Raw genomic sequence first — 17080 nt, forward strand, 5'->3', positions numbered from 1 at the left:
GTTTCTGCTTTCATCCAATAAACTCATCTCCCACCCCTCATCCCGAATATCTAAATCAGTCTTCCTCAATGGCCATGCTGACTTGAAATGCCAGGAGTCCAACACAAGCGGAGGGCACCATGTTTGGAAACCATTTTATCAATGGCATTCTCTCTCTCTCTCATTCATTCTCTCTCTCTTTTTTCAACCCTACTGACAGTTGCACCCAGTTTGCTTCACCCATGTTGTTTAACCCATGGGCTGTCTGGACTGAGGGTGAGTGAGCATGTTGCTCCTATGTGCTCACCACTGTTGCTTTGCAACCGCTTTCTGAAACAGTCATGGCATCTGAACCTGGCACTCAGAATTTGAACCCATAGTTTCTTCTAAGGTTATAACTTTGAGTTGTTTAATCTTCAGCAACCCAGAGTGCTGGGGTTCAATGATGCAACTAACAATCCAGGTACAGGGTGTTCCTGGGTTGTTTCGGATAGCAGATGCAAAGCAGAAGTGGCATTCAGGCAGGAGCAGTGGGCTCGCTTGTTGCTATGCAGCTCTGCCATGAATTGGCATTACATGGAAACCAGGTCTCTGTGTGTTAATATTGTACACAATGGAAGACAGGGTAGTAAATCATATGATGACAAAATCATATGTTTTCAGTTTTTGCAGACAATTCAAAACTAGGATGTAAGGTATTTGCTGACTGGACAGATCTTTATGGTCAATAAAATGTCTTTCGACAAGTGAAGCAGAGTTCTCACAAGTAAAAACAATCTGATGTTTGTGGACCTGAAGGCATTTAATGCTCTTACCTGCATAACTAGTCTCCTCTTCTGTTATTACCCTGGATTTCCTTCCATATTTAAATTCCCACAACCCAAATCCACACAGCTTCACCTGCATGCGACTGTCTACCAGGCAGTTTGTAAGCTTTAAGTTTCCATGAGACTTCAGAGGGCTGTTGTGGATGAACAACATACCCTGAAAATGAACACACACGTGCAGACACACAATGAATGCAAAAATATTACTGAAGTCCAAGCTTGGGATACTGTGTATTTCACAGACAGCAACTTTTCAGCTTTGGACTGTACTTCATTCATTGCACGGATTTATTACAACAGGTTGCACTGATAACATCTTAACATTTTTACTTCAACTTGATTTCAATGCGTTGGGATACAGCTTTTGACTCTAGTTGCCACCAGAATCTTTCTCAAGAAAATTACATAGATATTTATCTAGAAATATAGACTGCATTACCCTCAAGCTTAGAGCAGGTTACACTTTTTAAAAACTCATGAACATAAGATATCCAAATAAAAAAAAACTAGAGAAGCAAAACATAAAATGTCTTCTAGTAAAGGCCTAAAACCAGCCACTGAAAGTTAGCTGGGGCTGAGAGGGATGTACAAGGGAAGTGAATTCCACAACTGGACTATCCACTGAGAACATCTCTCTAGTTCCCTGTGCTGTCCAAACATGGTATATGCATGGAATAATCAAGAGGGTGGTTTTAGCTGATCTATATAATATGAAATAAAAAGATCCATATGCAGGGCTTAAACCATTTAGAACTTCATAGTTAAAAGAAGCTGAGCAATGGGGAGTGAGTTCTACTATTAAAACATTGGTGTAAAATGCTCCAAGTGACCCAACACTATCAGACGTTAGGTAACCACTTTTGCATCATTTTTGCACCATTTGAGCATCCCTGTACTTTTAGAATTAGGCTCCAATACTTAATGCAGAATGTTTTTCTCTCCACACATCGCCCCCCCCCTCTCTCACACACACACACAGAGATACCTCTCAGCTACAAGAGCAACAGATGCTTGTGGTGGGAGATATTGATCTTTATGGTTTCTTCTATAATTCAGTTGTTACCACTGTGACAATTTTTACAATTGTCCTAGTAGTGGAAAACAATTCCACTACTCCATACTCACATTGACTATGTCATAGGCGAAAGAGATTTTGAATATCCAGTCCAGTTCAATATCAGAATGCATCAAAACATCCTAGAAAAACAATCAGTGCAAATATTTCTTTTGACATGCAGCTTGCATTCAACTCATCCCTTTTTCCACAGGTTTTTCCATTTACTGCTTAATGACTTCAACTGTGTTTGGAACATAAATGCATTTCCTCTTTTGTCTGCAACAAGACGCTTTTAGCGCAGTTCATCACTTCATTTCATTTTTATTTCTCCCCTGTCATCACATTCCACAACTGATTTGTTGCTCTACTGCTGCCTTTTATGAGTTAGATCCAGATGGGTAGAGCAATCTGAACTCCCTCAGATGGTCTGGTGTGAGGGTTTAAGATGAGATGGAGGGCCCCTTCTGTCAGTGGAGATGAGCTCAAGCAGTATGGGTGGGGGGCTTCATCCTGAAGGCCTCATTTAAGCCTGTGGAAACCTCCATGGGTGTAAATCTACTGCCAGCAATGTCCCCGCTGTCTGTGGGGATGGGGGGGGGGCAGAAGGCATGGGTAGGGTAGGAGTGGGGCAGAGCCAGCTTTAGATCCAGGGCCCCTCCCTACCAACTTAGTTGGGATCTAACCCTAAGTGTTTTGGAATATGCGTCCACAAAGGCCAGCAGAAGCTCAGTGAGGGACAAAATATAACTCAGCATCACAGCTTGCCATTTGAAATCTGGCTCATGTTAATGGAAATAAGGCAATACTCTTTCAATGATTAGAGATACATTATGGAAAATCTTGTGCATTACTGAGCCACTGACTTGCATGTGCAAATCCCAGAAGTGTACATTGATTTGGGGACAGGGTTTGCACTAGTTATTTTGAAGTATTATTTATTATACTTCAATTATACCAGGGCAACAGGAATGTGATTCTGAGAACAAAAAGGATACTAAATCTCTTTTGGAACACATTACAGCACTTTTCAGATGATATTGCCTGAACCCATGAAAGGAAAAGCAGGACTGCATTCACTGACTCCAACTTTCCCACATTGAGTGGAATGGTACTAGAGGGGATTCTAAGCACATTCAGCAAAACACACATAAAATTCTCCCCACAGTCAGGAATCCTGTACTATTGGGGATCCCCAGTTGTAGGCTGAATTCTAAGCACATTCAGCCTAGTGTGTTTAGAATTCTCCTTCAGAGCTTCCTGCCCAAAGTGGAAAGGAAGGCCTTCAGTGGTGAAGCCAGGACATGCATGGACCTTGGGGTTGGGTCTGTGTAGCTCCATTCTTGTCTCCATGGGTTCAAGCTTGTAGTGTTACATGATCTAGGCCTTCCATCTTGCTTTGGTCTGTGTGTGGTTTGTGTCTTAATATCTTTTCCCGTTCTTTCTCCTCTGAAGCTACTGTTTAGATTGCAAACAAGGGAGAGGCAGAGAACATATATTGCATGTTGATACATGGCCTTGCAGAATAGACCCACAAGCACCAGCTGGTCCTCCAGGGCAGATGTGGGCCTTTTGTGGACTTCAGATGTTGTTGAATTGCAACTTTCCTCATCCCTCACCATTGGCTATGCTGGCTAGGGCTGATATAGTCCAACAACATTTGGATGGCCAAAAGTTGCCCACCCTCGCTCTAGAAACTCCTGTGATATATATGTAAATATTGAATACTGAAAATAGCTAAATGCAGCATGATATAGTCAGAATCATACTGCTTTAGCGGTCCTTTCTGGAGCAATAAGCTTGATTTGATCATTTTTATCTGACTTAATGTAACAATTTTTCAAAACCTCCATGTAGAATACTCACCTTAAGGCTTCCTTTCTTACAGTAGTGCATTACAATACAGATGTTTGGTGCTTCAGGACATATCCCATAGAAGACCACCAGATTCTCATGTCTCAGTTCTCTCATCTGAAGCAGAGAAACACTAGTAAATGTGGTAACAAGTCTTGGCATCATATATACATATCTAACCCATATTCAACTTCTGACTCCCATAGTCATACAGCCAAGCATATACAAGCTTATTCAGCTCACACGGTCTCTCTTTCTCTCTCTACATGGAAAAAAGCAAGATCAGCTAGCATGGAAAATGGCAAGATCAGCTAAAGCAGCTGCAAATAAATCTGCATGGTTCAGGTGAGTTTCTAATTCACCACCAGAGGCTACACACATTCTCTCTATCATTGGCACCAGACAAGCAAGACTTGGGCCACCGCTAGACCTAAGGTTTATCCTGGGATCATCCAGGGTTCGCCCCTGCCTGAGCACTGGATCCCCTGTGTGTCACCTAGATGAACAGGTTTGACCCCTGGACGATCCAGGGATAAACCTTAGGTCTAGCTATGGCTTTGATGGAGGTTATTGTGACTGCAGTTTTTCCAGTTGCTGAAATCATAAAATTACTGTTAACTCTTTCCCCCCTTCATATGCTTTAATTGTGATTTTAGACTGTAAGCCTCTAAGCAGGGTATTCATGTTTTATTTGTATATTCTGTACAGCACCAAGTACATTGTTGGTGCTAAATAAATAAATAAATAAATAAATAAAGTTAACTACATCCATTATCTAGATAAGATATTACGTTTCTCCGCAGGTACTCCTACTCAAGAAAATCAGAACTGGTTCCAAACAGAAAAAAGGGTTTGCATATCATGATAACCTAGCATATTTGTTTTTGCCTTTTTTTAAAAATCTGGGTTATCATGAATGAGGCCACATGCTGGTGCACACTTTGCAACTGCTGCTGCAAACTGGAAACAACTAAACAAACCACAAACCTTCCATCCATGATTTGGTTAGCATTACTTGCAAACCAAAAACTCTGGCTTGTTTCACCCTCAGGCTGATGATCCTCCAGAGCTGATACAAATAACATTTTGTTATTTCTCTGGCTTGGTGAAGGAACAGCAAGCCAGAGTTCCTGGTTCACATGTAATGCTAACCAAACCATGGACAGTACACTGCCTCATTCACAATAACCAAGATTTGTATTATCATGATGTGCACAGGAGGGAATGTGTAAAATGGTCTGCAGTAAACCTACATTTAATGTTGCCGTTTAATTGTTCTGGTTGTCAGATATTAGTCTGCCACAGAGGTACCTAGGATCATCCCATAAATCAAGCTTCTGAATGCATATGTTTTCTTTCCACATGAATCCATAAGCCTTCATATTTCAGGGTGAATTTCAAAGGTAAATCTCAGATCTGCTGGCTTGTTCAGAAATATCTATTGTTGGTTTACAATTCAAATTAAATGGATACTGTTGTTTTTATACTGTTTTATGATGTGTGTGTTTTTTTAAAAAATGTATACTTTTTAATGTTTACCATTTTTAACTGTTGTAAACCGCCTGAGAGCTTCAGCTATGGGGTGGTATATAAATGTAATAAATAAATAAATAAATTTAAAAAAATACAGATTTGCAACAGAAGATGTTCAAAATCTTAAGAATGAAACATACCATCTGAACTTCCTGAAGAATGGATGGTTTCTGAATCCAGGCATCTGTTTGATTATCAATAAATTTGAGAGCAACAGGAGTTCCCTGAAACAACAACAACAACAACAACAAGGGAAGAGGCAGCATGTGATATACATTAACTTTTAACATAAGAACTGTCTTGGGGAAATGAATAAAGTGGTCTTTCAGAAATCTTCAAGGATATGCTGAGGGTCCTTCTGTATGATCACATCACATAAGCTGCTCTGAAGATTTATTGGTAGAAATAATTGGTAGAAGATAATAATAATAATAATAATAATAATAATAATAATAATAATTCTTTTTAATGCTGCCCTTAAGGGTAGAACCCTCTCAAGTGGGATAAAACATGATCACAAAATCATTTTAGCCATTGTGTGGTGTTCTAGAAGTGATATTTCAGGGATAATAACTTTAACAATGATATTTCATAACATTTACTTTACAGTTGTTATTATTATTATTATTATTATTATTATTATTATTATTATTATTTTCGTATTTCTCAAAATACATATATAGCACATTAAAGCATGTCAGATACATGATCAATACCGTATTTGCACATGAAAGAGTGAACCACACTGAGCTTCAGCCCAGTCCCGGGCCTGTCCGTATATCCAGGGAGCAGATCAGAATAACAGAATCTCCCTCCCTGGACTGCACTGTGGTGTAGTGATTAGAATGTTGGTCTGGGACTTGGTAGATCTGGGTTCTAGTCTCTACTCCACCATGCAGCTCACTGGACGACCCTGGGCCAGTCACTAACTCTCAGCCCAACCTACCTCACAGGGTTGTTGTGAGGCTAAAATGGAGAGAAGGACCATGTAAGCTGCCTTGAGTTCCTTGTAAGAGGAAAAATGGAGGGATATAAATAAATACTAATAATACTAAAACTAATGACAACAATGTTCAATGCAACTACTACTACTAGTAGTAGTAGTAGTAGTTCAGCATCTAAGGGAAATGTTGCATTTCCTTCAGATACAAACTTTGCTTTATAATGACAATACATATTACAATACAGTATTACAATGCTTTCACAATACAGTTCTCCCACAATAAAGCGCCAGCTTTGCTGGAATACTATGTGAACAAATGGGAAATGAACATCACTTAACAAATGAATTCTACTTAAGTATCCAGAAATAACACTTGTAGATATACGTGAAGGTGCTCACTGATGGTGCACAGAGTCAAGTAATGCCACTGAACTTAGGCAATTAAGCAAAGTGGGGCAGCCAGAGCTGGACCTCGGGGCCAAAGTTCTGCCTCTCCCCAATTACCACAAGGAGAGCAGCAGGTGATGGAGCAGTGGCAAGCAGGCCCAACATCAGTACCTGGTCCAATATGGACATGCGAGGGCTCACCAGATTGAAACGGCTCCTTGCAACACTTTTTCTTTCTTGTTATTTTAAAATATTTTATAGTTGTTGGTGGCTGACTGGATGCTCATTTTATTGGTTTTACTGCAAAAAATAATAATATTGTATCCTTTTCTACAACAAGCTTAATCCCAAATAAATGTATTTAGCATTTATTGGGAATGTTCAGGGCAGCAGAAGCAACCTTCATTTTGTTCCAGTAGTCATGATGGTGCCATGACTTAAGTGAGTTTAAAATGTGCAACTGCAAATGCTTTTTGAACAAATTTACTGCAAATGTTAGTTGTGTCCTTCACAACTGACAAATGACTGTATAAAGCCTTCCCCCAATGACGCCCCCCTGCAATGAAATCAGGGTCTAAAATAACCTGTCGATAGTGTAGAGTTGCAAAGGAGGGCCTTTTCAGCTAGGACACCCCAGTTATGGAATGTTCTCCCACGGAGGCCCGGATGGTGCCTACACTGGCTTCCTTTCAATGCCAAGTTAACACATGGCTATTTAGCCAGGATTTGGGGTCTCACAGCCTGTAGCATGGTTGTGACTTATCATTGCTGACTTTATATACTAGATTATGGATTATTTTATTCTTTTTTATTCTTGAATTGCTTTTTATTGATTGTATCCTATTCTTGAATTGCTTTTTATTGATTGTATCCCGTCCTGAGATATGATCTCATTTGCGGGTAAGAAATATTTAAATAAAATCATGATATGAAAGTCCTGAACAAATTGGGACTATCAATTTTATAATCCTACCAGTGTGTCCTGTGATATGGTCTGGCATTTATTCTGTTGAGCAGCTCATACCCTATTCCCTTGTACGTAATAGAAACAACATAAAGCTCACCAGAAACTATACAGTGAACAGATGTGAATGAAACACACACTCATTTGGTAAGAATTTATTCTGGATGCTTGCATACATACCTGATAAAGTCCTACTGTGGTGTAAAATACTTCTTGCTTGTCCTTCAATCCAGAATAGTTATTACTAGATATAAACAAATGGGAACCAACATTTTCTGTTTCTTTGGACTCTGGTGTGCTTGCCTGAGATAGATCACAGTTTTCCTTTCAAAGAAAAGACAAATTGCTATATTACCAATTGATGAATTAAACTGAATGTATAAAGCATAGAACTGGCAATTTATTGAATTTATAGAAAGCTCAACTAAAATAATTTCAACTGGCTTAGATCTAGAGAGCTTCTAGTACAACAAGTGAACTTCCACTCATGCAAGATGACACCAATTTCTGTCAACCCCACTGCCACTTGTATCTCCCCTCCCCCCACACCACATTGCATACACAGGGGCAAGGTCTACACTACTGCTTTATAATGGTATTGAAGTGCATTGACAACTGTTGACACATTCCATATACTGTTTTCAAACCACTTTCATAGTGTTATATCTTGCTTGGTGTAGATCTGGCCAGGGTCTGCTGACTCTAAGAAGTGGCATTTCTGCACACACAAGGGACTAATGTGGGAAAGGAGGCAAGAAAACACCATTACATGAACTCTGCTCATGCTTTTCTGGCTATGAGCCTATGTTTAATTGTTTGTATGTTTCTCATGTATTCTGACCTACAGGTGTGTGTTTTCTCCAATTAGTGGGTGGGATAAAAATGTAATAATAATCATAAACCTCTTGAAATATATTTCAGCATCATATTTATGGAATGATTTTAAAATCAGATGACATGCCTATGATTGGTCAACAAAGCCAACCTATGTAGTGAGAAGTAGGGCTGTGCACGGACCCCCTGATCTGCTCTGGATCCCGATCCGCAACTTCCAGATCAGGTCCGATCTGCCTGCACCAATCCACCTATGGTCTGCTCCACTCTGCAGCAGGGCTCCGAATCTGGATCAGAGCTCCATGTTCCCCCCCCATAGACTTGCATTGAAAATCAAACGCCTATAACTTTTTTAATTTTAACGTTAGAAACTTCAAAATTGGCACAATGAGTGCCAAGTATCCACATTCATGGCCAGTTTCAAGAAAATCCAAGCATCCAGTGATTTTTGGCGAATATGTCAAAATCCCCCACCCCATTTTCAGAAATGCAAATATCTCTGTCATTTTTCCAGATATAAACTTGAAAATGGGCACCATCCCAGCTTCCATCTAGATCCATATTTATTCCAAGTTTCAAGGAAATCCGAGAATGCCCTGATTTTTAGCGAATCTTTAAAACTTTTTAACCCTCAACCCTAATCCCAATTAGAAAACCTTTCTACATCTCCATCACTTTTAACGTTAGAAACCTCAAAATCGGCACCATGAGAGCTTATCCATATATCCAGATTCATGACCAGTTTGGATCAAAACCGAGTATCCGCTGATTTTGGGGGAATATTTCAAAATCCCACATCCCATTTTCAAAAATGCAAATAGCTCCAACATTTTTTACAGATACAACTGGGCAGCAATGCCTTTTTCATCACGAGGAAGGACTAATACTAATAATGTATTTATTATTTGGGGAAATGGGACAAGTGTGTATTGTGCTTTGCCCAAACTTTATTTGAATGCTCAAACTTTATTTGAATGCTTTTTGCACTTAACAAGCAGTGCACAGCAAACACAAACACACACACACACACACACACCAAGCTAAATCCTATCTCCTCCAAACAAACGCAGCTACAGTATAGAACTAACTAACCCTCCGAGAAAGGAAACTGTCTCTGGCTCCCTCTGGCTTAGTCCCCTCCCTCTAACATTGGGATTGGAGGATGCTTCACATTATCATCACGATTGGAGTTCAATCTGTCAATCAAGGGGGAAAAGAAGAGCTTCCCCTCCTGTTTTACCCATTCGATAAAAATTAATAGCAAGCAAACCGCACAACGAAAAATTCTGAAAATCGACACAAATGACCCCCAACAAGCACTCTCTAAGCACAGTAAGTTTCAAGAATGTAGCTTTTAAAACAAAAAAGTTATATGCACTTTGTTCTCACAATGCAATCCTATGGGGAAAACCTTCCAACATGGCGGGCGGAGCTCTGCGAGGAAGCGAGTCAATCTGCAAATGAATGACACGACCCACGTTGCTCCCCTGCCCCTTTAACGGAGGTGAATCAGGCCAATCCAATGCTGCTTCTACAATCCGAAGCGAAGCGGAGCACAGCCCTAGTGAGAAGCTAGACTGCACAACCATTCTGTTACTTCTACAGCCAGCTGTATCCACCATATGAATAGAGAGATGTCAGAAATGGTTGTTCCCCATCCACCATGTGCTATATGAATGCATCTGGACTCCCCAAATAAGTTCTAAGGGGAAATATACTGTGGAGTATCAGCTCAAGGCTCAATATACAGCAGTCAATATACAACAGTCAAGGCTCAATATATATCTTTTACCTTATTATCTTTCAAGATGATGATATCCTCATAGTTAATTCTCCACCGGATATCATTGCTTTGTTCTTGAAGGCTCCCCTTATGGATCTTCATAAACGTTACCACAACAGTAACTCCTGATACTGTTAATATCAGGAGAATTATCACCACAATAAGGGCTGTACCTTCTAATGACAAAGGACAGATGATGCTATTATAGAACAGGCAAATGGTGCTGAATCTTGAAGTATGCAAAAACAGTTTTAAAAAAGTTGTTGTTTTAAAGACAACTCTCCTAATAGAAAATCTGTTGCACCAATCCAAAAAGGAAATAGCAGAAGTGGAAAATATATACACATGTCAGTCATTGCTAGAGTATAATCAAACACTTTCCAAACAAGTAATGTTCAGAAAGATAGAGGTATGGGTTCTTATCACCAATTTAGAAATATGAAGCTGCTGTCCTAAGCAAACTTACCAAGAAGTAAGGTCAATTAGACATAATGGACCTTACTTCTGAGTAAATATGCCTAGGCTTGAAGTGTGAATCCGGAGGTAGCCAACTTGTGGCCCTCCAGATGTTCTGGCCTACAACTCCCAATGTCTTTCACCATTGGCTATGCTGACTAGGGTTGATAGGAGTTGTAAGCCAAAACATTTGGAGGGCCATTAGTTGCCCACCCCTATGTGAATCTGTTGATGGACTGATACATTTAAGATTAGAATTAGAAGCCAGACAGTGAATCTTTTATTTTCCTTCCCCACCACACACAGCATGGTTAGACCACACACTCATATATGAACCAGTTGAGGGCTGAAATCCTATACAAACTTATTCTATTAAATACAGTGGGACTTACTTCTAAGTAAACATGCATGGGCTCACACTGTTTATCATTCAGGCAGGCCTGAGGAGACTTTGCTTTGCTTACATGTCTGAACAGTCCCCATAAAATAATATATTATGTCTAACTTTTGTCACCATTTCTAAAAATTACCTAAGGTGATATCATTTAATGGCCTAACGCACATTAAAACTTTTGATGTGTCTTCATTGCATGGGATAATGCACCGGATAGAAAGATCCTCCTTCATTTGATGGGAGCCAGAAATGCCAACTAACACTGACACAAGAAAGATTCTAGGTGTTTGAATGAGAAATACGAAGGACAAGCAAATCACTTCATTCCCCCCCACTTCTCCAACAATGCCAATTTTTTTTCATAGTATCACACTCACTGGTAACTGGAGTTTTGCAATGTTCATTGTGAAACCCACATAATGGTTTGTCTTTAGGAGTTTCTCCATCTGACCATTGGATGTAATCAATTTCTGTGGTTGGACTAAGAACAGAAACAATAAACATGCCAGCATCTAGAGTTCATTTATAACCTTAGAGAACTTATCTTTCTATAAACTTCATTAACACATTTATACCCCTTACTTCTAAAAAATACCTACAATGAAAGGGGGATTTAGACATATTGTTCCATTGCAAATTGGGTTATATTTTTAATAAAGCTGTTTATCATTTATGTCCATATTGAAAGAAAATGCTGGGAATTAACAGGAGAAAACATATAGTATCCTGACTGTAGTGGCAAGATCACACAAACAGTCAAGAGCTACAGGCAAGAGTGTCTTAGGATCTCTTAGAAAGGAGCAATTCAGAACCATAAACATGAAGAAGTGTGAGTAGTTTCTAACTACTGTCAAAGGTCTTTGCTAGACCGACCGCATATTCCAGGATGGAGGAGGGGTGATCTCGCGTTGTGAATAACGCGAGAACCCACCCTCATTTACACATCAGGTGAGGCAACCTCAACAAGAGAGCCGTCGCGCCCACCACTTTTAAAAAAAAGTTTAAAAGGCCGGCTGCGGACGAGCGACGATCAGTAAGGGTTTTTTTTTAAAAAAAAAAAATTGATTCCCCCGCTTCCCCCACCCTGCCCCCAATGGGCGCAGTTGCATGCTCTGCGCGAGTAATCGCACGATGCCAGGAAAAGCTGCAGAAATGGGTCACACGCTCACGACCGCGGGGAAAAGCAGAGCCAAAGGGGTAGGCTATATCCCGGGGCCAGGGACGGTTGATCCCAGGCATCACCCTGGGATATAGCCTGGTCCAGCAAAGTCCAAAGTCTTTCTGTTATACCAATTAACTGTTACTCTAGGAGGTGAATTCAAAGTGACCGCCCTTCTTGGAAGAAAGGCAGCCATTGAGTATGGAGCCTTGTGATGCAGAACTACCTCTGGCTAGCCGAGCCATAAAATTCTGGCTTACTGAATTCCATCTGGATGAGCTGCAGCCATTTAAGTCATGTGCTTCTTCAATGCCATGGGAGTTCTGCCTGGAGTTTTCATCACCCTTTAGCATGTTAGGTTGCAGTCTATGGCCACAGCTAGACCTAAGGTTTATCCTGGGATCATCCAGGGTTCACCCCTGCCTGAGCACTGGATCCCCTGTGTGTCACCTAGATGAACAGGTTTGACCCCTGGATGATCCAGGGATAAACCTTAGGTCTAGCTATGGCCTCAGTCAGTTCAATGAATTAGATAAGTATACAAAACATTCTTAGAAACCAAGACAGCCAACCCTAGTGTCAGAAGATGTAGGATAAATACTTCCTGTTATAGTCTCTGATCCTTTTTCAAAGAAGAGCAATGAAGAAAACATGGGCAACTTGCCCCAGCTCACATACACATGTGGTTAAAACAAGACCTGTGCATAGTCTTGCACATGGAGAAGCAGTCTTGTGAGTGCTTCACCATGTATCCAGCTTGCATCTCATCCAACTGTAATGCACCACAATATTCCCAAGTCTGCTTATGTAGGTCTTTAAAAATAAAATAAAAACAAAACTGTTCAATCAACACCCATAAGTCTCCAGTAAATTAACTTTTTACAAAGAAGTAAATATACACATGTAGCAATTTAAAGATAAATAATATGTTTAGGATTCAACAGCAGCCCTTTTAAGCACTTTACAGTTAAGATTTGTTCTGACTATTCACTATTAAATTCCCTAATGGCCCAGCTCCTTAAATATTAACTCTGGAATGTTCACCCAGATTAATATTTGCCACAATACTAAGAAAATATATCAGAAAAGGCTTAATGTAATGGGATCAGCAAAATGGTCCCAATGAGTCAATAAAATATGTGAGACAGCTCTGGCTTGTGACGAACACACAAAAAACCAGTTGTTCTCACAATGTTGTATAATATGGAGCTCTTGGGTGGGTGATGTTCTGTTCTCTCCAAAGGATACTCATTTCTCTGTCTAATTAGAAAAGGATGCCCATAAAACTATATCTGTTTCTGATATATCATGCATAAAGCAATGTTAAATTCTAAATAGTCCACTATAAGGTTCTAAGTACAGTCAGTGTTGTATTACATTTTGCGTTTCTCATACCTTCATGATCATTTCACTCAATAAACGAGAATTAATCTGAAGGATTCATTTGCTTTTGGAGTAGGGCTGAACACATTTGTCAGTTTTGTTTCCCCCAGTTTCTCATTTTTAAAAAGTGTGCATGAAAATTTGTATGCATTTTTGTACACATTTCATCTAATACATTCATTTTTATATATAATTTTGCAAAATATGAAGTACAGAGATGGGTGTTATGGGATTAGTTTAATGTGTGTATACATAACAGACACGGCTTGCAAATAATGAAAAGATTGCATCGTGATAGTAGGAGTATCAAATCAACAGGATATCATGAAGCATAAAAATGTATGAAGAAGACTCTGGATTACAAGGCCAATTTGATTCAACACACAGTATTAGACATGGACCTGAAAGACCTAGATTCAAATCCCTGCATACTGTAGAATGAAGTTGAGCAAGTCACACAAATACCTGATTGTTTTTCTGTAACTGTCAAAGTTAAGGACAGGAATGAAGCGTGTTGAGTTGCCAGATTCCTGGAGATCATACACCGAGTAATCCATGTTCCTTTCACCTAATTCATTAATGTGCACTGGGCCAGTAATGCCTAAACAACAAAGTTATTCAAAGAACGAGCATTAGAATATTCTCCACACTTCAGTGTATCTGTCTGGATATGAATGGGATTGTTTTTCTGCCCCTTTGTTAGCATAGGCTGTCGGCACAGGGTGTGTTTGGTATCTACATATGTGCCTTATTCATTAGGCAAAAGACATTTAGCTAAATCGTAAGGATTTCCAAATATGATCAAAAGAGTAGATTGAATAATTTCTCCAACCTTTGTTTTCACAAAAGCTCCTTCCAAAGCCTGATAAGAAGTGGCTATCTTGCTTCATCTAGATACAGTCTGATCATATAGTCCATTTAGTTCTTCTTCAGCTTTGTCGACATTGAAATGACACAGAAGTTTTGCATGCCATCCTCATCCCTGCTTCACCCCTGACCTTCCCACGTTGAGTGGAAAGAACTAAAGGGGGCTTTGATTATGCACCTTTGGCTGAATGCCCAGAAGCTTGCATTCAGGAGGCCTGTTTTACCAGTGGCAGAGAGGCCTCTACACATGTTCAGCCAAATCCACCTAAAAGACACCTTCATCTCTTCCTGCACTGAGCGAGAGTGGAAAGGATAGGACCAGTGCACAGAAGGATCCCTACACAGGTTGGGATATGACTGAACAGGGCTAAAGCAAAACACATTTCTGTTATTTCTGAGAATTCTAGATGCTCAAGTTCTCACCCTTGCCTTGGGGCCAAAAGAGACATGACTTTAAATCTGTGTCTAGCAGCTATGTCTGTTTTCTTTTATTTTCATTTTTACTCTAGAGCAGGTGCAGGACCAAGACCTGGACCTTAAGCGTGGGGGGCACAGGGGTCTGATATGAGGGCACTGCATGTACTCTAGAGCAAAATGGTGTGAGGAGAGACGTAGCTTAGAATAATAGAATAGTAAAACCGGAAGGGCCATCAAGTCCAACCCCCTGCTCAATGCAGGAATCCACCTTAAAGTATACCTGATAGGTGGCTGCCCAGCTGCACCTTGAATGTCACTAGTATGGGAGAGCACACAGCCTCTCTTGGTAATTGGTTCCATTGTCATACTACACTAATAGTCAGGAAGCTTTTCCTGATGTCCAGCCAGAATCTGGCCTCCTGTAACTTAAGCCCATTATTCTGTGTCCTGCACTCTGGGAAGACTGAGAAGAGATCCTGACCCTCCTCTGTGGGACAACATTTCAAGTACTTGAAGAGGGCCATCATGTCACCAATCAGTTTTCTCTTCTCAAGGCTAAACATACCCAGTTCTTTCAGTTTCTCCTCATAGGGCTTTGTTTCCAGACCCTGAAAACAAAGCCCTATGAGAGGGAGTTTTGGTCTGACAGATTTTCATTAGGGCAGTATGGCCTTCAGAATAGGTCCTTGCTTTAACTAGAGATACCTTCTACATTCAAAGTTATGTGCTCTACTAGAGCTACAGGCCCTCCCACATGGCAATGCTTAGAACTGCATGCTTAATCCACAAACGTACCATAGACTGGGGTTTTGTTGTAACCTTTCAAGGTGTTGATTAGTGTCCTTCCATCATGGAAATCTTGTTGCTTTTCTGACATTTCTTTTATAGATAATGCATAAAGCAAAACTGCATCATGCAGGTAGGCAGCATAAGAACTTATCTGAAAGAGATACAATATAGGAAAGCAGGAGTTTGGCCTTCTGTAAAACAGAACTTCTCACATTATTCTTTCAGAAATTATCTAATATACCAAAAAGAGATGTTATTTTCGTTACAGGAGACTGGAATGCTAAGGTGGGTAGTCAAATGACATCAGGGGGCTTCCACACACAGTCTTTGGGGCGCCCCGAAAGCGCTTCGGGGCGCCCCGAAAGCGCTTCAGGGCACCCCGAAACTCCTAGTGTAGCTACCTGGTCAGAAGAGACAGAGGAAGAGGCGGCGGCGGCGAAAAGTTCCCAGGGCTCGGCGGCTTCTCTGGTGAGTCCTTGCCGCGGAGCCCAACTCCCCGCCGGCCTCCTCCTGCTGCCGGCAAAAGAGCCACCCGGGTTGGAGAGCTCGGCGGAAGAAGGCGGGCTCTTCCGCCGAGCTCTCCAACCCGGGTGGCTTTTTTGACAGCCCAACAAACAGTTAAGGTTTTGCCCCTGTTGAAGGGATCAAGACTGCTAAGTTTCACATGAATAGGTACACTAGCATGCCCTGTCCATAATGAAGATGCCATTATTTCATATTATGTTTAAATAAAGATGCTTAAAAACATTAAATGGAAAAACATGGGAAACATGTTCTCCAGTTTCCTCAAACCCTAGAGTTTGGGGGCAGGGGTACCGATTAGATGGTTCGCCTACGAAGCCAATTTCTGGCAGCAAATCTGAGGCCACCCCTGTTTGAACATCTAGCATTTCCCAAGAAATCATCCAATGCTGCATCATCCCAGGTCCCACAAACTCCAGCTAAAGTCTTTTAATGCTCCTGGGGGAAAGAACTAGCAAAGAGAAGTGAACAGACTGGTGATATATTACTTCAATATCTCCCCCACTGCCAGCACCATGACTGGAGACTCCAGGTAAAACCATTCATTGTGATTTCAAGCTAGAGCTGTCAGTCACAAAACCCCTGTTCTCAGTCTCCCCACCCTGATGTTTCTCTTATATACAGAGTTTGGGGGGAAATTTATCAATTTTTCACATCAATGTTTGTTCCAATTAAAGGGTGACTGTTCAGTGATTGGTTTCCTGGCCAGAAGCCTTGCCAGATGAATTGCCCCATAGGATGGTATGTACAGCAGGGGTGGGCAGAAAGTATATCTCCAGGTATTTTGGACTTCAACTCCCAGCATTCTGACCATTGGCTAAGTTGGCATAGGCTTCCAGGAGTTGAAACCCTAAATGTCTGAACATCTGCCTTCTGCCCACACCTAATGTACAGCCATAGTTGAGGCCTGGTTACAAGGCTGCCTGGGCTGAATC

The 17080-nt window shown here is 40.8% G+C and overlaps 1 protein-coding gene across 1 annotated transcript in view; it reads right to left on the reverse strand.

Annotated features, from left to right (window-relative positions):
• The window catches only part of LOC134403145 (guanylate cyclase 2G-like), a 58507-nt gene that overhangs the window by 18862 nt on the left and 22565 nt on the right, over positions 1-17080 (reverse strand). Inside the window, exons 5-14 of the mRNA XM_063133253.1 lie at positions 15630-15774; positions 14016-14151; positions 11386-11489; positions 11145-11270; positions 10168-10289; positions 7722-7865; positions 5388-5471; positions 3727-3831; positions 1932-2003; positions 795-963 (exon numbers count right to left, since the gene is read on the reverse strand). Coding sequence (XP_062989323.1) covers positions 795-963; positions 1932-2003; positions 3727-3831; positions 5388-5471; positions 7722-7865; positions 10168-10289; positions 11145-11270; positions 11386-11489; positions 14016-14151; positions 15630-15774 — 1207 coding nt within the window. The remainder of the gene's footprint in view (positions 1-794; positions 964-1931; positions 2004-3726; positions 3832-5387; positions 5472-7721; positions 7866-10167; positions 10290-11144; positions 11271-11385; positions 11490-14015; positions 14152-15629; positions 15775-17080) is intronic.

The sequence above is a fragment of the Elgaria multicarinata genome, chromosome 8 (assembly GCF_023053635.1).
Source record: "Elgaria multicarinata webbii isolate HBS135686 ecotype San Diego chromosome 8, rElgMul1.1.pri, whole genome shotgun sequence".
Classification (NCBI taxonomy): domain Eukaryota; kingdom Metazoa; phylum Chordata; class Lepidosauria; order Squamata; family Anguidae; genus Elgaria; species Elgaria multicarinata.